The 21,265-nt window shown below is 33.6% G+C and overlaps 3 protein-coding genes across 4 annotated transcripts; all 3 read right to left on the bottom strand.

Annotated features, from left to right (window-relative positions):
- Positions 1–592: 592 nt before the first annotated feature.
- Positions 593–10,269, bottom strand: LOC108476698 (uncharacterized). Of its 2 annotated transcripts, XM_053023616.1 has the most exons (20): positions 10,079–10,269; positions 9,863–10,009; positions 9,600–9,752; positions 9,328–9,487; positions 8,713–9,019; positions 8,476–8,613; positions 8,214–8,391; positions 7,952–8,082; positions 6,669–6,881; positions 6,133–6,299; positions 5,551–5,629; positions 4,422–4,949; positions 3,953–4,326; positions 3,517–3,621; positions 3,038–3,271; positions 2,766–2,834; positions 2,318–2,545; positions 1,774–1,878; positions 1,217–1,327; positions 593–1,005 (listed from the first exon to the last, which is right to left on the bottom strand). In XM_053023616.1, the coding sequence occupies exons 2-20, from the start codon at positions 9,963–9,965 to the stop codon at positions 780–782; spliced, it is 3,609 nt and encodes a 1,202-aa protein (XP_052879576.1). In that variant the 5' UTR covers positions 9,966–10,009; positions 10,079–10,269; the 3' UTR covers positions 593–779. The 2 variants fall into 2 exon arrangements, with proteins under 2 accessions (XP_052879576.1, XP_017634462.1); XM_017778973.2 differs by having other exon boundaries at positions 9,863–10,269.
- A 664-nt stretch (positions 10,270–10,933) lies between these two features.
- On the bottom strand, positions 10,934–17,317 carry LOC108479614 (plastidial pyruvate kinase 2). The gene is made up of 12 exons (XM_017782325.2): positions 16,883–17,317; positions 15,584–15,871; positions 15,186–15,351; positions 14,343–14,477; positions 14,088–14,198; positions 13,897–13,985; positions 13,466–13,528; positions 13,147–13,322; positions 12,650–12,752; positions 12,368–12,516; positions 11,845–11,953; positions 10,934–11,354 (listed from the first exon to the last, which is right to left on the bottom strand). Exons 1-12 carry the CDS (start codon positions 17,117–17,119, stop codon positions 11,247–11,249), a joined length of 1,734 nt encoding a protein of 577 aa, XP_017637814.1. The 5' UTR covers positions 17,120–17,317; the 3' UTR covers positions 10,934–11,246.
- Positions 17,318–19,348: 2,031 nt separating this feature from the next.
- On the bottom strand, positions 19,349–20,617 carry LOC108478626 (hevamine-A-like). The gene has a single exon (XM_017781096.2). It carries the CDS (start codon positions 20,412–20,414, stop codon positions 19,518–19,520), a length of 897 nt encoding a protein of 298 aa, XP_017636585.1. The 5' UTR covers positions 20,415–20,617; the 3' UTR covers positions 19,349–19,517.
- Between the last annotated feature and the right edge of the window lie 648 nt (positions 20,618–21,265).

The following is a 21,265-nucleotide window of genomic DNA, read 5'->3' as shown; positions in this document are numbered from 1 at the left end:
TTTGAAAGGTAACAATTAAGGGCAATTGATCGGAGTGTTAATGTCTTTTGTTAATTTTACATAATTTTGATTAATATAGCAATAAATTTAGCTCTTAATATTTACATATTTTGTTGGCAAAATGTTTAAACTTTGAGATATTAATCAAAATTACATATAATTAACTGAAATTGTTAATGCCAAGATTAATTGTCTTTAATTATTTACTTTTAAAATTAATATTATGAATTAAATTATTCGGTTATTTTTAAAGGAATCAATTTGCTTAATATCAAAATTAAGAGAGATTAGATAGGTCTTTTTACCAAAAGTATCCAAAAACACTAAAATTGAACATCCTATGAGAGTGCTCACAAGCTACTAAGTTCAATTCGAGAATTATTAAAATTTTTAAACTCAATTTAATAATTTTCTAGTTAAACTGAAGCTCGAACTATCAATTAAGCTAAATTAGAGCTTAATAATACTTAATTTAAATAATTTACAAAATATATCAAGCTTTTATATTATTAAAGTACATTATTGTCTTTTACTATATATTATTAATCCTAAACTCAAGCTCGAGTTTAAATATAAAAATTGATTAAAAAACTTAATCAAGCTCAAATCAAATATTGAACTTTATATTTCTAAGTCGAGTTATTTGAACTCGAACTAGACTCAATTACACCCATATGTAAGCAAAAGGTTCAAGTGACTAAAGAGCTAACTACAAAAGATCAAATTTAACAGACGAGCGGGGATCCACTTTTTATATACAATACAAGACTTAAAAGAGACTAATCATCATCTTCAGCATCAATTACCATTCTACGTCTCCTTCTATAGATGGAGGCTTCCACAGTCACTGCATCATCTCCTGAATCAGCCAACTCATCCTCTACTTGCTGATCTGCCGACTCCATCTCAATATTCTCAGGTGAAGGATTTACAGCTTCTGATGTGCCTTCTTTGCTATCATTGTGAAATGTGATATCCATCTCAGCAAACTGGTTGTTTTCATCCCTAAGAAAAAGAAAAATAATAATAATAATAATAAAACAAGAGTTATGCTCTAATTGAGATCACTTTACCCTAAAGAGTATTTGCTCACAAGTTAGTAGCCAGAAAATCTTCACTTTTCTCTCTTTTTTTAATCAACAGATTCACTTTGCTGGATAATTTTATGCAAATACTATATTATAAAGATGAACTCTTGATGAGGTGGAATGCTTACCTTTCAGTTACATCATTTGCAACTACAGCTCCAGAAATTTTGTACCTCTCCCCAGTAGCTACTGCAGCAAGCTTCTCATTATTTGACTTCGAAGGAAGCTTTCTGGTTTTCCTATGATTAACAGATAAAATTATTGGTACAACAAAAAAGAAATATACAGTAAACTCTCTTGAAATTTATGTGTTGCTTATTATGAGCAATATATATTTGCTTGAAATTAAAAGAGAAATGCAGAATTACAAAACATGAATATTTGCTTGCTTTTTATTCCATATCTATTGGATTTTCTGTGTAAACTGGTTATTACAAAGTATTCCATACCTATTGCATTAATACGGAAACTGGTCATTAGCAAGCTTACTCTAAAAGCTCTGTTTAATCAAATAGAAGGTTTTATTGCCAAACAATGTTAGACATCTGAAGGTCCAAATTATTACAATATCAAGGTCCAGAATTTTAAATTATTTTCCCTTTTGCTTGTGTGAGTGTAATGAATGCTGCATTCGTGAAGGAGTATCGAGTTTGTGCGTGTGATAGTTTGAGAGTGAGATAATTACTTGAAAACAGAGCTTAGAGTTTCATCATCAGCGTCATCTAATGCTTCTCTTTCCATGTTCTGTCCTGGAAACTCTTGATTGAACAATCCGCCATTGTCCTTCTTTCTGCTTCCAAAAAGTTCGACGGTAAAAATGAATGTTAATAACTATTTGTACTCCTATTGATCTCACTTGGCATACAAAAATCAGATTCACTTCTGAAATCTATTGTTAGTTTTGATGGAATTGGCTGGTTAGGTTTTCATCTCCAGAGAATTTTTGGCATAAAAACAACTATTTGTACTAGCATTGGCAGCAAAGAAACAGACAATATTCAACTGGACATGCTGTATTAAATCCAGCAAATTTTGTATGGCTAAAGTTCTGCTGAGTTTTATAATGCTGAAGGTTAACCATTCATCTCTGAGGTAACTGCAACTAGCAGGTAGAAAGCATTGAAAACATGCTAATAGGAAATTGACAGAAGTTCATAAAACAATGGAGCCATGAAAATTGAATGATTTAATGCACTAAATAACAGATAAATAGATAAGCGTGTAGATACCTGTTCTTAAATGATAGCAATGTCTCATTGTCCGAGTCATGCATTTCATTTGCAGATAAATCATTTAATTCCTCATCCCTCAAATGCATATTCTCTTTAGACTTTTTCTGCCTAGGAACATATAAACCGAGTTGCTTGAGTTTGCGTGAAACTTGGGCAGCAGTAAACTTATTATCAGCATCCAATGCATTTGCGATCATGTAACTACATCTCTTATGGTCTTTAAATCTGCATAGAATACCAAATTGCCATTTCCTTATCACGAATGTAAACAGCCATTTAATAGTACTTGATGTTCATCTTTATTTGGGCATATATAGTTTCTCTTTTATTTTTTGATGTAAGAATCAATACTAGGGCGGGAAATTAAAAATAGAATAACATACAAAAACAAATTAATTCATTGGAAACAAGAATATAGGAAGAATACTAGTAAACTGATACTCACTGCTCAAATAGATCTTTAATCATTGCCTCCTGATCCTTGCTAAAGGCAGAGACTCTTTTCCTGGTGTTCCTGTTTAGAACAATAGAACATAACTTGAAGGTAAATATAACAGATTCATGCCAGGAAAAATTCTTTCTGTCATTCCTGCATGTCCAAAGCTGTAACTTCAAGAATAGAACACCACATTGTTGCATCAAAAGTTGTTCCTGAAACTCTTTTAGAGTAATTTGACTATAACAAGGAGTAATGATAACAGATACAGAAATACTTACAGAGGTTGCCTCTGTGAACTTCCTTCTAAATTATTTGAATCATTAAGAGTGCTTCCACCCCCTTGTTGATCAGAACTGGAAGTGAAATTTCTACCATCATTCCTTATCCTTTTCTTTGGTGCAACTTTAAGTCCTAACTGTTTAAGCTTATTTGAAACTTGAGCAGGCAAAACTCCACCAGAAGGATCTAGGGAATCCGCAATAAGACGGCTACAGTTTGGATGATCTTTGAACCTGCAACAAAAGGATGTACTAAGTTTGGTGGAAAGCAAACTAACTTCAGAAACTCCTGAAAGGATGTACTAAGTTTGGTGGAAAGCAAACATTTAATTTGTGCGCCATGAAAGATACCAATGATCATCCAAGATCACATGCTTTTACTTTCAATGGGGCAAGTAGATGCACCATATCTTTGAAGAAAAGGGAAGATCTAAGTGAAAAGGCTTGTCAGAGAGACAACAGGATCGAAACAAACTTACTCCTCATAGAGATCCTTGAGTTTTGCCTCCATATCATCATTGAAAACAAACCTTCTCTTTCTTTCATAAATCATTTCAGATTCATTTTCCAAGGAGTTTTCCCCACTGCACCAGCCAAATACACCAATTAAGCGGTTTCTCAATCAGTCATCTCAGTTCAGAAATTATGGCCAGTTCATATTGTTAATTCAGATGGCATACCCTTCGTTTCTAAAAAGGTAAGGCCATTTTAATGCACCATTCTTATTATAATTGAAATACCAAAATATCCTTGTACAATTAAATTAAATATATATAAGAAAAATTAGGACCCAGGCCAGAAAAAAACCCGTAAGACTTGAAAATAAGCTGACACCAAACGCAAGTTGAATTCATGACTCTTCCACTAGTAAGCTAGCATATGTAAGCCAAATAAACTAAATTGCAAACATCTTACTTCTGATGTCTGATGTCATGAGCGATTACAACATCAGCTTCATCCTCGCCCAGTGCATCTGCTATGCTTCTGCGAACCCATTCATTGGCCACCTCTGAGGACTCAACTTCTGTATTTCCGGGAACACTATCCTGATTTCTGTTTCCTTTCTTCAAATGGCCAAGCTCGTGTAATAAATATTCAGCATTGATGTAATGGCATTCTCTCCGTGTCTTCCAAAAGAGAATTTCAATAAATAGAAGGGGCTGGTGCTTCATTTTCTTTAGCATTTTTCTGACCAAACTAGTAATAAAGACAACAATATCTGCATGGTCCTCACTTGGAGACAACTTCTGCTCTTCTAGTATGTCATAGAATGTTATAAGGAGTGACAACTGCAAAAAATTGTACAAAATTAAAATATATATTAGGTCTTCTCCATAGTCTCTCTCTGTATATGTATAAAAAGAATGCAGGGTTAAGTTCTGACCTGATAAAGCATTGGAGCAAGCTCAAGGTCATCCGTTATCTTCCGCAACAAGCCTATAATGTATTGATTTGTATTACTTGAATTGCTCCTATAAAATTTAAGTAACCAGCACAAATTTTGGATAAAGCTGCAGTTTGCAAAAGCTGAAATGAGACTAGAAACTTTAAAATCAACTTCGTTAACGGCAGCTGCTTGTTCATCGTCAGAAGAATCATCAGTACAGCGATAAAGATCATCATCAGCATGCCCAGGTGCATTATCATCAACCTGTGGCACATTTCCAGGGCTTCCCATCTTTGTCTCAGACGTTTCTAGCCCATCAACCAATGGAGAAGTATTAGTATCTTCTTTCAGACCAGATGCCACCTTCATTGGGCTTTCCTGTTCTCCCACATATTCTGCTGGTCGTTCACAAACTGAGAAACCATCCACATCAGGTGCAGCAGCATGGTCTTCAAACTGTTTACTTTTGGTAACAGTTTCACTCACTGCTTTCTTCTTCTTTCCCTTCCTTGATTTTCTAGAAACCTTAATCACGTAATTTACATTTCAGTGCACATAACAGAGAAGGATAAGAGAAGAAAGTTCTTCAAATTGATGCAAAGAAAAACTAGAAATTCATAGGAGTGAAGCATGCTCTAAAATCAATCTAGATCTTACGCACAAAAAGGCATGCACACGGGGAGAGAAGTGAGAGGAAATAAAGGTGCATGATAAAATCAAAGGAATTCTTCACAGAATTTAACTATAGAAGGAAAAAGGATAGAGAAATATTTCATACTAAAGAAAGAAAACTTCGTTAATTGCATGTTAGTAGTTAGAGAATAACTGAGTCACATACACGACATAACCCAATAGCTCAGTAATCATTACCTACTAAGTTCTTAAAGACCGTCAATCCATGCTGTCATTATAGCAGATAACCACTTTAAGGGACCAAAACTATAAAGAAATCAATTTTCCTGATTGACAACTGACAGCAAATTTAGCAAATTGGTTAACAATGATTGCATATTTTGCAGTTGTGAGTTTTCCATGTGCCAATGCAGGTCATGCAGCCAAGGTCATTTATCTGCTAAGCTATGGCGTAACAGTGTATATCCACAGGAAAATTTAAAGCCTAACATACCCTTAATAAGCCACGTGCTTGAAGATTCTCCATGAGTTGCATAATTACATGCATCATTTCTACCAAATCTGCAAGATCACTGATAAATATAATTATCAGCAATAGCAAAATACTCGAGCAACGATGAAACATTTCTTTTTTTCTTTTTGTTCATGAAACATTTCTTTTTAGTACTCAATGCAAAAAATAATTTACCCAAGTTAAAAAGTTCCTTTGTATCTACAACAATTTTTAGCTGATAGTCGCTATCTTCCCCTTTTTGAACAGTCCTCAAAAGATCATAAACTTGATTAAAAGGCAAAAGAAATTACAGATCAGAGCGACATATACCTATTGAACACGTGGTGGTTACCTCATCACTCAATGAATAAAAAGGACATATATGCATATAAAACATGAAACATGAGGGGTGGGGGAGGATCAAACCTCTTTATCAAAGAAGATTGTAGCCTTTCTCAAAAGCAAGCATATTAAATAACTAGGAATAGCTTAAGAAGTCAAAAATTTAAAGCTAAGGTTATTGAAATGGTAACAAACACAATTGTCAATTTCAACGCTAGTTTCTGAGATTCAGAAGAAAACCTTTTGGGTTGCTTGCGAGAGTTGAACATTTTGATTTGATTCAGAATGAACTGGGTCATTCCTTGGTCCGTCTGATCATAAAATAGCTTGTAAAGAAGGATGCGAGCTGTCAGAGGCTCCTTAGAATCTTCTGGAAATAATTTAAGCACTAAATCACACATTCGAATCTGCATTCAGAAAACAAAGGAGGGGAAATATTAAATAGGGTATCACGTAAGCAGATCAGTAAACTCAAACAAGGTAGTCGCTTTTCAAAAGGGTGAACTAAAGTCCCATGACAAGGTAAGAACTGTTCTCAAAATCCCCATAAAAGAAGAATTGTCCGTATCTGAAAGAAGATTAATTTTCCTCAATTAATATGTACGCAAATGTTTAGCTTTTTAAGCATAAGATATAGCAAATACAGTTATAGATGTACCTTAGCTTGCAAGTGCAGAAGAGAGAGACAAATGGACTAATTGACATACCAATATCCAATTCAACAAAAAACAAACTTAAAAGCCTATGAAATGATAGATGATAAAAGTACACATCACCATATTTTTCAAAAGAGAACTTGCTGCAGATAGAAACTTGTAATCATTAGTTTCCTTCAAGCCTTCAAATGCATTACGCCATCTTGAAATCACAAGTTGGAACATTGATTCATTCAATGATGCTGCAATTGGTCCACATGCGTCACCTTGGAAAAATGAGTCATCAGCACAGTTATCAGCAGAAGCTTCAGATGCAGCATTTCCGTTACTTGGCTGTTAAAGGGCATCATGTCCAGGGCAACAAAAGTGATTAGTATAATGAAGCCAGTAACTATGACCAAAAGAAGGAACATATCAAACTACTGCTGAAGGAATGAAACCAAATGCATAAAAACTAAAATCCTTAGAGATTAAGGTTTTACATCTTGACAGTAACTAATCTTGACTTTCAATAAGGTTACAACCACATTACTTGTTTGGGCAGAAAAGGCTACAACAAGATCAATTTCAAAGTTTCAAGAGGAGACTACATGTATTATTCAAGGAAGTTTAACACCAAAAACTGAATAAACTTCAGGGGTCAATAGGTATAAAATGAAACCCATCAAACATGGGCATCAAGAACTGAAAAGACTTCAGAAGAAATATAGTGTCCCTTGGCAACATTTATTCAGAGTTAATTGTGTCCATTACCCCATTTTGGAAACAAACCACTAACCAACCATTAACAAAGAGGAAACTTCAGGTCTTTTAAACCATTCACATCACTCTTTTAATTTATCAGTCAAACCTTCAACAACCAAGAAAATGCACTTGAAAGCATCCAATTAAACTCCCCATTCAGTAGTTAACCAAAAATAATAATCTCTAGCAATGCCCCTCTAAAACTAAAACTTAAAGGTGTGTTTGGATATGAAAGAGGAAACAGGAAAACAGGTAGGATGATAGCAGAAACATTTCATATTTACCTTGTTGTTGAAGTGAGAATTAACAAGAGGCCCAGCATTGCAGAATTTAACTATGATGTTATATTCTTAAATCCTTCCAATTTGATACATTGTAAGAAGTACGAAAATTAGTTCCAAGGAAGTTGATTCAGCTACACTTCCCAATACTTAAAGCTTTAAACATAACTTTTAATGCATACATGAAACAAAAGTAAGCAATTAACAGCTTTAGATTATGATGAGTGTACTCCAGGAATGAATAATATAACAACCTATGATGATTCACTTGTAAAAGACAATTAATAGAAGAAAACATTTATCTATCAATTACTGCAAGTTTGTCTAAGGATCTAGGGTGTCTAAAGGAAAACAAGTAAAAATTGGAGTATTCCTCACCTTCGAGGCCAAATACTTGTGATACTGAAAAGAAGTAACAAACTCAGCAACCTTAAAGAAAACAATTATGTCACCCTTCTGAACTGTGTGATGTTCCTTCTCAATATCCTCACGAACAGATTTCATCAATACTGACATGCATTGAGTTTGCATTTAATTATCCACAAGAACATGAAGAATAAGGGAAAGAAAGGGAAAAAAAGAGGATAGGGGTAGGGTGGGTCGACAAAACAAGCAGGAATTTCAATTTCAAACTGTGTACCATTGTAGCCTCCAGAAAGGAACTGGTTCACAAAATCATGAAGCAATGCAAGAATATTTTTCCTCATTAAAGGTAGATCACCATGTCCTGTTGAAATCCCATGGCCACTATGAGATTTAAGCAGAGTATTTTGAGAAGCATAATTAGGATTTCCCTTGACCACTACTGTAGAGCCACCCTGTCAGATAAAACATGATTAGTTAAATTTATTAATGCAGCACCTGCTTAGTATCAAAACATCAATGACAATGATACTACATACCACAGTGAACCGTGTAAAAGTTCCACTGAACTGTGAATGACGATTGGTATGCTGGAGTCTTGAAACCCTTCTTTTCTTTGCTTCCTCTTCCATGATGGACTTAAGATCATCAATGCAAGCCTTGGCATCTCCACCCTCCTACCATACAGAGGTCATTAGAAACAAGAACGTGGAAAAGCAAATTGCATTAATCAACTTCTTACTCAGATGGTTAGACAAGAATAAAGAGAAACAAACCTCAGAACGCTTCAAATGAGCTTTAACAAGTAACTCTGGGTCTTGACCCATAAATATGTAATGGAAAATATCCAACAAAAGCAAGTTATCCTGACGAAGATAGCCACGAGAACCACCAATCTGCTGAGTTATAACAATAATTAAATCCATCACATTCTCACGGAACAGAAGTTCAAGAAATCTGTCTCTCAGTGATAAAAATTGGCCAGCCTTTTGTAGAGATGAAATATCTTGGATGGCAAGAATGTTGCGAAACAAGGTTAACACCAGCTGGACCAATTTCCAGTCATCCTCCGTGAACAATTCACTGAAATTGAAGAGATTAAACATTTAGGCTGATGACAGCATAATGAATACAAGGAAATTTGATGGCACAGATGATTTAAATGCAAATGAAAAGATGAACATCCTATATAACATCATCTAATGAGCTTAACTAGAACTTAGATTCTTAAGGTTTCATAAACAGTTAAACTCATTTGTTTTTGTTGATCAACAAATTGGGCAGTTTCTCCAAACAATATATTATTCTTTTCTTTCTTTTTCCAGCACCTGAATTTAAGCAGGCAGTTAAATGGCCTATTGGTAAAAGAAGAAAAAAAAAATCATGCTTACCATTCCAAATTTTCAAGTGGACCTTCAAGAAGGGAAACTATAACAGCAACAGCATCACTGCTCGTGAGAGAAAACTTCATATTCCAAAGATACTCTATCTGTTGAGGGATATCACTAGAGGAAGGCTCGATAGGCATTGACAGAAAAACTAAAACTTTCACTGGAAAATGCGAAAAGAAAAAGAACGTAAATATTCACCAATTTAGCATTTACTACATTTTTTGGCTTAAATGGCCAAAAAAAATAAAACTTTAACATCAAATTTTACATACCAGCATTTAACACCAAATTCCGATCATGTTGGCAATGTTCAATGATCGGAATCAAGTCCTTTGAAACTATATTCCATCTACAAACTTGCTTAAATACTTCTCGCGTTTCTGGATCGTCCCGTCTTAAAAATCTCAGTAAGTCCTTCAAAGCATCTGCCAGTAAGTTATTTGAAACAAGATTAGTGGAATCCAATTTATATTCCCTGAATACAAAAGGAATAAATCAAAGAAAAAACCACTTCAATAAAGGCAAATGAGACTACCTAGACAATGCTCCCCCTTTGTGTAGACCATCTGTTTCGTTGTTTCATCTTCTTCTAGGATGCCGAGACTAGCACAGATACTTGATAAGCCCTCCATGTCCATTTTTACAAGGAGAGTAAGGTTTAAAATGGTGATTTGGGGAGAACCTGGTAGAAACTAGTGTTTTGAGTTATAGAGAAATCAGATCTGAGAAAATTTGGGAAGAATAATGATACCTCTAACAAGACTTCTGCTAGAGAAATTGGAAGATGAAGATCGTTGAAGGAAAAAAAATATTACTGATGGATGGTCGATCGATTAGGGCTCTTGTGGCGCCAATTGAGATGCAAATTTTCCCGCCTCTTTTTATATTTTTTTTGGATACAGGATCAGTTGATGCTGTGGTCTAGGGGAAATATGATGGGGGTCCGGCATATAAGTGACGTGGAGTGGATTAACATTTAACAAGAACAACTGGATAATAAGAACGGCCCTGACCTCCTCCAGTCATAAGCCGCTCATTAGGCCCATTACTTTTGTACTATTCTTAAATTTCTAGATTAAAATTAAAATAAAATGATAATGGTTTTAATAATATTAGGCTATTAGTTAAAATGATAATAGTGATGATAAAATTTCTAATATGAATTTATTGACACTTTATAGAAGTATCAGTTAAAATCATTTCGTTGTTATTTTGAGAAACTCTTTATTTAAATATATTGTTTTAATAATTTTTAAAAAGCTTGTGCCATTGGTTAATTTTTCTTTAATAAAATCGTGCTATTAGATACTAAATAATATTTTAATAATTAAAATATATTTTCTTACTCTTATAATATAAAATCAAAAGTCTGAGGAACAAACTTGAGATTCATAAACATTTATACATATAATTCATTATAAACATTTATACATATAATTCATTTCATCTATGATTTAATTGCTAAATAAATAACTTACAAATATATTTTTTATAGTTTTTTTTTCATTTATATCGTGATTGTAACATAATTGTATGCGTAATAATTATAATTTCAATTTGAATCGGCTTTAGGTCGTCTTTGTGAATACCGATTATATCCAGCCAATTTAATGGATTGAACTAGTTTGTATCATTTCATGTTTGTTTCTAAGTTATTTTATTTGGATAACAAGTTTCAAACTTTGCAGGTGAAAAACCATACCAGGAAATCTCAAAGCAAACAAAAAAGTGCAAAACCCAGAATAAATAAGACAATACAGGCTAAAACAAAAGGGTCCTATTAATCATATGACCTGAAGGAAAGCTACAAAAAAACCTAACTCGAATGCTCTTCTTCGCCGCGATCGCTTGAAATACTAATAATTTGCACGAAGAAGATAATCAGTCGAATGGATTCTCTCCCATTAATCTTCAGCCTCTTACACTTTGCAGACCTGAATGTTGTGAGTGGACTGGAATCGCCAGATGGGCTGTCTGCCACTTTGAACAAGTGCCACCTCTTCTCCCTTCTTCACCATTCCTTGCTTCTGCAGATCAATCATATTAGTTCTAGTATGGTATATAAAGAAACGGATGGTCAATGCACGTAACAGCACCAAGGTGCGGTATGATCAGATGAACCAAGCTCTATATGGTAATGAATGGTTAGAATTGTACGTATAAATCTTGCTATCCAATGGCATGTATCCTATGTTAAAGGTAATAAACCATCCTTTATGCAAGCATTTCAAAGTTGGTTTGGTTGTCATGAAAAATCCTTGGTATGGAAAGCAAGAAAAATTTTAATCAGAACAATCTGGTTTAAGTTTTGATCCAAAACCCCACAAGCATCAATGCGGGTCCATTATCAAAATAATACGTGAAGGTTTTGAATATTTTAAACTGGATACCTCAAAACAACCACTTGAATGTATTGTCCAAAATAAACATGAATGAACCCATGAATGAACAACTACACCAATAATTAACGACCAATGGAAGGGGATTTCCATAATAAAATTTATGGTAACATCTTACCTGCAGTAATTCTAAAGCATTCTTAAAGGTTTCCTCGGCATCATCAGAGAACTCCATGTATATAGGGCATACTCCTTGATACAAAGCCAATCTTTGTTGTATCCTTTTCCTGCATGGCCATTAAATTCTTGTCGGTTAAACATTCGAGATCACAGCCCAGTAATGGTAGTCTGGTAGATATTCATTTTGGCCATACACTACTAGACAACCATTGCACTTGTGAGTTAGATATTGTCACCTTCCTGGATTAATATTCTTTTATCAAATCAAACCTCAAATGGACAGACATTACATGTCATAGTACAAGACAATTTGGACAGAAAGCTAAAAGCATGGTCCCAACCCCTCATTTGCCACTCCCCCACCCCACCCACCCAGAGAGAGATATTTAACTTTCTGTTCAACTTGTCTTGTACTATGGCATGTTATGTCTATCCATTTGAGGTTTGATTTGATGAAGAAATATTTAACAGAGATTAAACAATGGAAACAATTTTTGGATTCAGGATCGGGTGAAACTCACTCGTTAGTGAAGGCAAAAATAGTGCCAGAAGGACGATAATGGCTAAGTAATATAGCCATGAAGCCAGTTCTAGTGAAGACAACAGTGGAGATTCCAAGAGTGTTTGACATCATAGTTGCATGATATGCAAACATCTCACTCATATGGTTCTACAATGAAGTAGTAAATCCAGTCAGAACTGATAGTTGACAAAGAAAAAGAAAGCATTAAGAATACTGACCAAGAAAAAAAAACATGGAACCTTAAAAGCCTATAGAAAGTGCATGAAGTGTATTAAGTGACCTTAAAAGCTTGACCGAGATTTGGTGGCATTTCACCACCAGATATGGTTGCTTCAGTTCGTAGAGCAACTGTATGCATCACTTTAACAGCTTTCAATGGGAACCTGCAAGAAAGTGAAATCAATTTAGATTGAATTTAGGTGGAGTAATTTACATATACTGTCCATACAAGTAACTGCTCAGGACAGTCAAGAGAAAAGATAAAGCAAGCTGGCACATTCAATATACCAATTTATACGTCTGAAGGAAATTTGCTAAGTAGATATTCAGGTATTTTTTACCTTCACAAACTAGGATCCAAGGATATTCAATAAACCTTCCAGATTACCTCAAGGCAAGTTTCTAAACTAAACTATAATATAGATCATTATATATTAGCATGAGAAAATTGAAATCCTTACCTAATTTTAACAGAAAATTTAATAGAAAAGGGGGGTATGAAGAGGAATAAGTTAAAATAAAATTCTAAAATGCAATGGAAGTAACTTCCTGACTTACTTTCCATGAGCTGTTTCTCCAGAAAGCATGACAGCATCAGCACCCTCTCGAACAGCAATGGCAATGTCAGATACCTCTGCTCTAGTTGGTGTTGGATGAACAATCATGCTTTCAAGCATATTGGTTGCCACAATAACAGCTTTCCCCATGCTTCGACATGTTCTAATTATCTCTTCCTACATTTTACACAAAGGAGAGTTCTGAATTTATAAATAAACACAATTTCATTTCTTTGCTAGTTTAGAAAACATGTTTGATGATTCATCTAAACCCAGTCTTTACAGTTAAATAAAAATAAATAAATAAAAACTAAACCAACCTGCAACAAAGGAACCTCCTCGATAGGAAGCTCTGCACCAAGATCTCCTCTTGCAACCATTGCCTAAATTAAAAGAACATGCATTACTTCTTAAACAGCATATATATCACTGAAGTGGTAATAACTGGACTTTACTTCAAATCAAACTATCTTCCAGACTCCCAGAGCTCTCCGCATCACAGTAAAGAAGATCAAGATAGTAACTAGAAGTAACAGCTAAATGACAAAGTCAAAGATGCTACCTAATATTTGAAATGAATAACCTCATAATAATTAGCATCAATTTTCCTGAATCAAAGATTTTCTTTTTCAGCAAAGATAGAACTAAAAAGCATTAAATAACCAGTAAACTACCTATACCTTTCTATGTATAAATAACCCTAAAATTATCTGCATTAAATATTCATGATGGAAAAGATTTAAGTGATCACCCCATCCGATGCTGTTATAATTGAATGCAAATTTGGAATAGAGTCTGCACTTTCAATTTTAACGATAACATGAATGTCAGCATCACAACCTGCCAAAAATGAAGGGAAAAAAAATCATTAGTGGAGAACTTAAAAACATATACCAAGTCTACAGTTATTATTATTTCATGAAAAAACTAAAGATAACTTACTCTGCAGATAATTCTTCAACTCATGAACAACCTGAGCATCTTTAACAAACGAAACAGCATAAAAGTCAACTTTGTTGTCTACTCCAAATTTTATGTCATCCCAGTCCTTTTCTGCAGTAGACCAATGGAAATAATTAATCCATTGCTCCTCAAAATTCCTCAACTGTGTAAAGGGAAAGTGAGACAAAGAAGAGGAGGAAAGTGGAAAATCTACAAAGCAACAGAAATTACAACAACTAAAATTCAAGGACCAACCAGTAATAGAAGGCAGTGTAGCACTTTTTCCTCGGACATTTAAATGCCTCCTAGACTTGAGCTCACCACCATCAACTACTTCACACTTCACTGAATCCTCTGTCTTAGACTTCACCACTAATGACATCATACCACCTACATCACAAATCAAAAGTCCGAGGAGTATAAATCAACAAATCAAAAAAAAATGTTTCCAGAGATATTTCTAGTGCTTTGTGTTCATAGTAGTCAAGATTGAACTAGAACACCAAATTCTCAGTTTGATAATGAAAGGGTACACATTAGCCTAGAAATAAAATATAGAGATGATTGTATACTACTAATTTACTCAATCAAACAACTTAGGTAAATAAAACAAAAAGCTTCCTCTTTAATGCTAAAGGTTTCCTTGGTGACTTGCAAAAGACCCAAGAAAGTAAGAACTGCATCTACATAGTCATAGTTGCATTTTCGTTAAAAGATCTTGTTCACTTCTCATGTTTCTGTTTTGGCAGAGGACAGACCTAACAAAACACCAGGTCACCCCAAGCTAAATGATATATGCAGTGAAAACTGAAAACCTAATAATTCATTTCTAGATCATTAAATTCTTTCTTCAGCAAATAATCTGAAGACCATGCTACATATTTGTAATCTTACACTATTAACAATTGAATCATAATACTACATATGTTCAGATTAAAGGGAAAAGATGAGTAAAAAAGTATACATTTATAACTGAGAAGCATTTTACTTGAAAAGATTGATATAACTTTGTAACATGCATGCTGGCAACCAATTTCATGGGGGAGGGGGACTGAGATTAACAACCATATAAACCATATAAAAATCATGGTAGCATACCATCAACAAGAAGCATGTCACCCACTTCTACATCATTAACAAAATCATCATAGTTGACACTGACACAATCAGGTGTCCCAACCCCTCTCCGAATTGTAAAAGTGAATTCCTGCCCAGTTGTTAATGTAACTGGTTGAGGCAAGTCGCCACTCCTAACCTCAGGACCCTGATAAACAGAACCAAATAATCATAAGAACAGAATGAATGAATATTACAAAAAAAGAAGGATTAGAATTATCGGAGAAATTTAGATAATATCAGTTGTTTATTGTTGCCAACATCACTATGTCCAACCAATTATAATGACTTTACACAGTAAAATACCAAACTCATTGACTCAAGCAACCTGAAATAATGGCGTTACACAGTAAAACATAATGAAATTAAGGGAAACTTGCCTTGGTGTCAAGCATGATTGCAATGGTGTTGTCTTTGGATTGTGCATTATATTCCTTCACTAAATCAATAACTTTCTGATGAGATGCATGGTCTCCATGAGACATATTCAAACGAGCAACATTCATTCCAGTCTCGGCCAATTTCCATATCATTTCTCTTGTGTTTGTTGAAGGACCAATAGTGCAAACAATCTTCGTTTTACGTCTAACAACAGGTTTGGACCACATAGCCACCGATGTGTCACCTACTTGCTGAATCCCCCTTAATTGCTCATATTGCTCCTCCATCTGAAGAAAAGGAGAAAAAAGGAATGAAAGGTTACAGCATATAAGCAATGATTTCCAACAATTTCTCTCCGCAGGTGTCCATGAAAAGTTCTTTGATTATAGATATAATGGCAATTAAAATCATACTAACAATGTCATGCAACTGCAATGCCCTCAAACTATAGAGTAAATAAACCCAAAACTTAAAATTTCAAGTGAGCTAAGACAAATAATTCAGACTTCCTCAATTTAACCACAAAACTAAAATTGTTATAAACTTCAAGGCTCCATTTCTGTTACTGTAAGTGAGGAAACAAGTGCATATCATGCCACTGTTCTACATACTTTATGTTAGACCCGCAATATTAGTCACCAACACTAAGAAATTACACAAACAGGACATAAATACATAAATGTCTCAAAATCTCGATAATACAATTTATTACCATATCAAAAATTTCTAAGAACATAAAATACGAATTGCTTGTGACATGTCAAACTACATGAATACAACACAGATACACAAATTGCTTTTATGTTATTCATTTTTTCCATAGTATCCTTGCACAAATATAACCCACAGTAAACCAAACCCTGGCTTGTAACAATATCTCACCGGGAAACTTTGAGTTGAGTCCTAACTTTTTTTTTCTGATGGTTTGGTCTCTATTTGTAAACGCAGACTACGCATTAGTGTCAGACTGTCAATGATGCCATGACATCGGTACACAATGGCTAGCAGATTTCGAATTTCACCTTTTTAGCTACGGATGATGCAAATTTCAATAATAATAGGATAATTCATTTTCCACAAACTAAAAAGAACCTCATGCAACTTTACCACGCTCCATAGTATCACTGCATTAATATAATTAAAGCGTAATGCTTTCTTAGCTCCTAACTATATACAAAAACATAAAGTAAGATTTAGAAAAAAGATCGACTCATATTATTTTCCTTTTTCGTGTTCTTTTCAAACAACAAAACACAAAAACAAAGAGTTCGATCAAGACAGTTCCTAGCGGCACAAACCTCAGGCACATCCTCCGGCGATACGGGAATAACTTCAGGTTCGGCGCGTACGGCTCTCCTAGCGGTAATCCGAGAGTTCTTCCCGAGCAAGACTCTCTTGTTCTTCTTCCCGTCATGTGCCAGCACTTTAGAACCGAAGCTCGCAGGCTTAAGCTTGACAGCTCGCTCTTGAACGGATCCAGTGCCCTGGCTCAAGAATGAGCCGTGGATCGATCTAGTGGCCACCACTTGAGCCATTTGCTAAAAATGAGAGAGATAAGAGAGGAAACGAAAACGTGTAACGGAAGAGGAAGGTAGAGAAATGGCGAGGGATTTTTTTTTATTAGCTGATTTTTATGAAGGAAATTGGAGATTGGAGAAATCGCCGCTAAATTTGGCGCAAGGTGGAAGCTAAGGACTTTAAAAGGAGGCTGCTGAAAAACCAAAGGAGCTTTGTGCTTAGTTTGTATCGACATAGTACGGAGTTTTCTTTTTTATAAAATTAGCCCCCGAATTATGTCATTTTTTCTACCTAGGTATTTAATGTTATTTTTAGGAAATTAGCCCCAAACTAATTTGATCTTATTAGTCATGGTTTTATTAATTTTCATCGTGCTTTGAATTAAATAAGACCTAATTAATAGTTTAGGTATCACTTTTGATAAAAAATAAATAGGTGCCTATATGCAAAACAAAGTATATCTTAGGGGCTAAATTTGGATTTTATCCTTTTTCGATCATCTCCGTTTTGCTCTACAACTGTTTGGTTTAAAACAGTTGAGAATTTGGAGTTTGAATCACTGAATTATTGGATCCTCTCAAACGACGTCGCTGGCGTGTTATACTGTTGCTTGTAAAAAGTTAAGTTCTACTAATGTTATAATAATTGTGTTGGTTAACTACTTTTCAAATTCAAATCTAGTTAAAGTACAAGTTATCGATAAACCCTGTTTTATATATCTATATATATATATATATTAAAAAAAGGTTAAAATATTCTATTAGTCCCTGTGCTTTGGGTAAATTTTGAGATTTAATCCCTATACTTAAAAGGTTAAAATTTAAGTCTCCTACTTTTTTTTATTTGAAATTCTCAGTCCAATCATTAAAACTGTAATTTTTTTGTCAAAATTCATCAACTTGAAATTTTATTAAGTTGTCTTAATATAACATGGCATATGACTGACAAAAAATAAACATAAAAGTTGACAATTTCTTATAGAAAAATAGATTAGAATTTTAAATTGAAAATAGGGATTGAATTTTAAAATTTAAAATACAGTGATTAAATCTTAATTTCTAAACAAAATTTAGGGACTAACAATATATTTTAACCAAATAAAAAATAAGGTTTTGTTTAAAATTTCACAAAAAAATACTTACCGCACGCTTCTTTAATTAAAAAACCCACTTGTTTAATATAATAATATGTGTATATATATTATTATATATTTGATATATATTTGAAACTTAACACAAACAAAACAGTTACCCTTTTCTAGATAAATTTAACATGAGTTGAACCTAAAATTTTAACATATAAAATTCTAACAGTGCCATATTTACTTTAATTTAAGTATATCCATCATTATTTTATAAGTATTCTTTTATCATATTTAATATAAAAATTTAATAATCCCTTATGTTAAAATAGATGTGTACGAGTTAGGTTTAAGCATAATATTAACATATTATAATTGCACAATCTCAACTTGGCTTGAAATATGAACTTAAATTTTGTCATTCGATCATATTTGTAAATGGTTACCTTAAACCCATTTTAGGTTCAATCATTTTTAATATATTATATTATTTTAAATTTAAATTGAATAATTATATATTTTCCATTTATTATAAATTTATATATAGATAACTTAACATTTTTAATATTTATATTATATAGTATTATATATAACTATAGATTTAATTTTTTATTGTAAATTATATGATATATAAAAAATAATATAATATAATATATTACAAAATTAGAAAACAAGTTAGGCTTGACTCGGGCATTAAATGTTCAAATCTAAACTGGACCCATACTTTAAATGGGCCTAATTTTTTTTTTCACACCTATTTTAGGTGCATATTTTTTTCTCCAAATGGTATTTATATTTTAGTTTACATAAATTTAATGATATATTTTAGTCATTTACATTATCGTATTGTAACATTTTAGTCATTGAGTGTGAATTGGCATTAATGTTGTAACGGTAAACTGGTGAAACACGTTAAATCATCAGTTTAAACGAAAATTTTAGGTTAAATTATATAATTGGTCCCTATATTTTTTTCGTTTTGAGCAATTTAATTTAATTTTTTTTAAATGATGATTTAACATGCCATGTTAACTTATCGTTACACTATTAACTACAATTAACGACTCAATGACTAAAATATTAATTACAACATGTTAACGTAAACGACTAAAATATAATATTTCAAATATAAATGATTAAAATGTAATCCGAGAAAAATAAAAAATATTTTAATAATTTGCCTTATTTATTTCTTAAATTCTATATGTGAGGGATAATCAATACATAAAGGGAAAATATTGAAATATAATTCTCTCTCAAATTTATTATCCTATTAAAAAAGACCGCGTTAATACGGTGTCTTTAAGAGAGACCGAGAAGTAGCGAGACTTTGCTCACACGCTATTTATAATAGCGGCACTGTAACCATTGTCAAAGAACTTTGACCAAAGCATAACACCACCATACTTGGCTGAACTTTTGATCGTCGGAAGAATTTGAGAAGTTAATACATCCGGTGGAATATAACCATTTCCAGCCGCCTCCGGTGATGCCGGCAACCCTAAAAATATACTTCCTGCATTTATAGAAGTCCATTGGTTCCACGAATTCAAAATGTCTTTGGTGTTGCCCGAAGCGTATTGGCATTGAGCCAGGGGGTTGTTATAAAACTGAATCCATACGTAGTCAAAGAGACCTGTATTAATGGCAGTTCCCAAGTGAGCATCAGGAAATGGACATTGAGGAGCTGCTGTTAAATACACCTTTCTTCCTTGGCTGCTATAAGCTGATAAAGAACGAGCAAGGTCATCCCAATATTGACCTGACCCAGCCTCAATATCAAAATCAATTCCGTCCAACACAGCATCACCCAACGGACGAGAAGACGAGGTACCGCCCAAGAAGTTGTTCCATAGATATTCAGCTACGCTTTTGGCGTCTTCTTGAGAAGCGAGTGAGTAGCTTCCCGCGCCACCTCCAAGGGAGAGCATGACCTTGATTCCTTGGTTTTGACAACTTTTTATTTCACCGCTAAGAGAGGTGCAACCGTTGGATGCTGGATCACAGTGACCGGCCAAGTTGAGTCCAGGAGTGGCACCATTGCCAAAGGTGTTAAGGAAACCTATGTTAACGTATTTATATCTGCCGGTGGCACATGTATCACTCAGGGTACCCTCGTTACCATTTTGGCCCCAATAGATGGCGATGTCACCGGCATAGGAAGTTTCGATTAGTGCCGAAACTAAAACAAAGAAGAAGAGAATTGGTTTGGCTTGAGATTTTCTCTCCATTTTTTTTTTCTGCTAAAGAGGAGCTTACTGAATGTGGTTTCTGAATGTGCTAATGGGGTTCGTATTTATAGTGACTGAAAATGCCACCGCTCGAACCATTGGAACCAAAGTCTTCTTCAGTCTACGTAGAAACTTCAACGGAATATATTCATTATGGCCGTGCCCGTCAAGACCAAAAGCCTAGTATTCACTGTTTAATTTTAATTTTAAACGCTCGAGATATTAGATATGTAAAAGTCATGTTGAAATCTTAGCTTCTACCAAAGCGGGTCATGTGGGATATGGAATTTTTACGAGTTTACACTTTCCCAAAGATATTATTGGCAATTGTCAAATAAACATACGTCATCGCATTGGGGTTTGGATGATTGAATCATTGCAGACAACATAATTTCTGAGAAAAACCAGATCATATATATAGATGAAAAATTGAATTTGCATATCTGTTATGCAAATTATTACAAGAAAGTGTATATATTACGTGGAAAAAAAAGTTAAATTTATTGATATTTTGAATTTATAAATTTCACCCAAAATCACTTACTTTTATCTTATTCTCACTTTAAAAATAAATTGTATACTCAAATAAAAATGACTATTTTGTTTCAAGAAGAAAGTTTTATTTAAAACTTCAGGTTAAAAAGAAATTTTGGTTTCTTTCAATTTTGATATTAATTTGGTTATAGCTTAATAAATTTAGCCTAACATTGACATATGTTGTCAATATTTACACAAATTATATGAAGATTGAGGCTAAACTTATTTATACTAATTAAAATTATGTACAATTGATGAAAATATTAATTTTATGAATAATTATTTTAATTACCTACTTTTAAAATTGACAGGAA

This window comes from Gossypium arboreum, chromosome 12 (genome assembly GCF_025698485.1).
Source record: "Gossypium arboreum isolate Shixiya-1 chromosome 12, ASM2569848v2, whole genome shotgun sequence".
NCBI lineage: Eukaryota > Viridiplantae > Streptophyta > Magnoliopsida > Malvales > Malvaceae > Gossypium > Gossypium arboreum.
Note: the sequence above shows the minus strand (reverse complement) of the source record. Positions and strands in the feature narration are given on the sequence as shown.

Coding starts and splice junctions, on each gene's coding strand:
- LOC108476698 (XM_017778973.2), bottom strand. CDS start 9,965: ATGGACATGGAGGGCTTATCAAGTATCTGTGCTAGTCTCGGCATCCTA. Junction 6,882..7,951: donor ACAAGTATTTGGCCTCGAAG/GTGAGGAATACT, acceptor GCCCTTTAACAG/CCAAGTAACGGAAATGCTGC. Junction 1,328..1,773: donor ACTCTAAGCTCTGTTTTCAA/GTAATTATCTCA, acceptor TGTTAATCATAG/GAAAACCAGAAAGCTTCCTT.
- LOC108479614 (XM_017782325.2), bottom strand. CDS start 17,119: ATGGCTCAAGTGGTGGCCACTAGATCGATCCACGGCTCATTCTTGAGC. Junction 13,529..13,896: donor TTATAACAGCATCGGATGGG/GTGATCACTTAA, acceptor CTTTTAATTTAG/GCAATGGTTGCAAGAGGAGA. Junction 11,355..11,844: donor ATGCTTTAGAATTACTGCAG/GTAAGATGTTAC, acceptor ATTGATCTGCAG/AAGCAAGGAATGGTGAAGAA.
- LOC108478626 (XM_017781096.2), bottom strand. CDS start 20,414: ATGGAGAGAAAATCTCAAGCCAAACCAATTCTCTTCTTCTTTGTTTTA.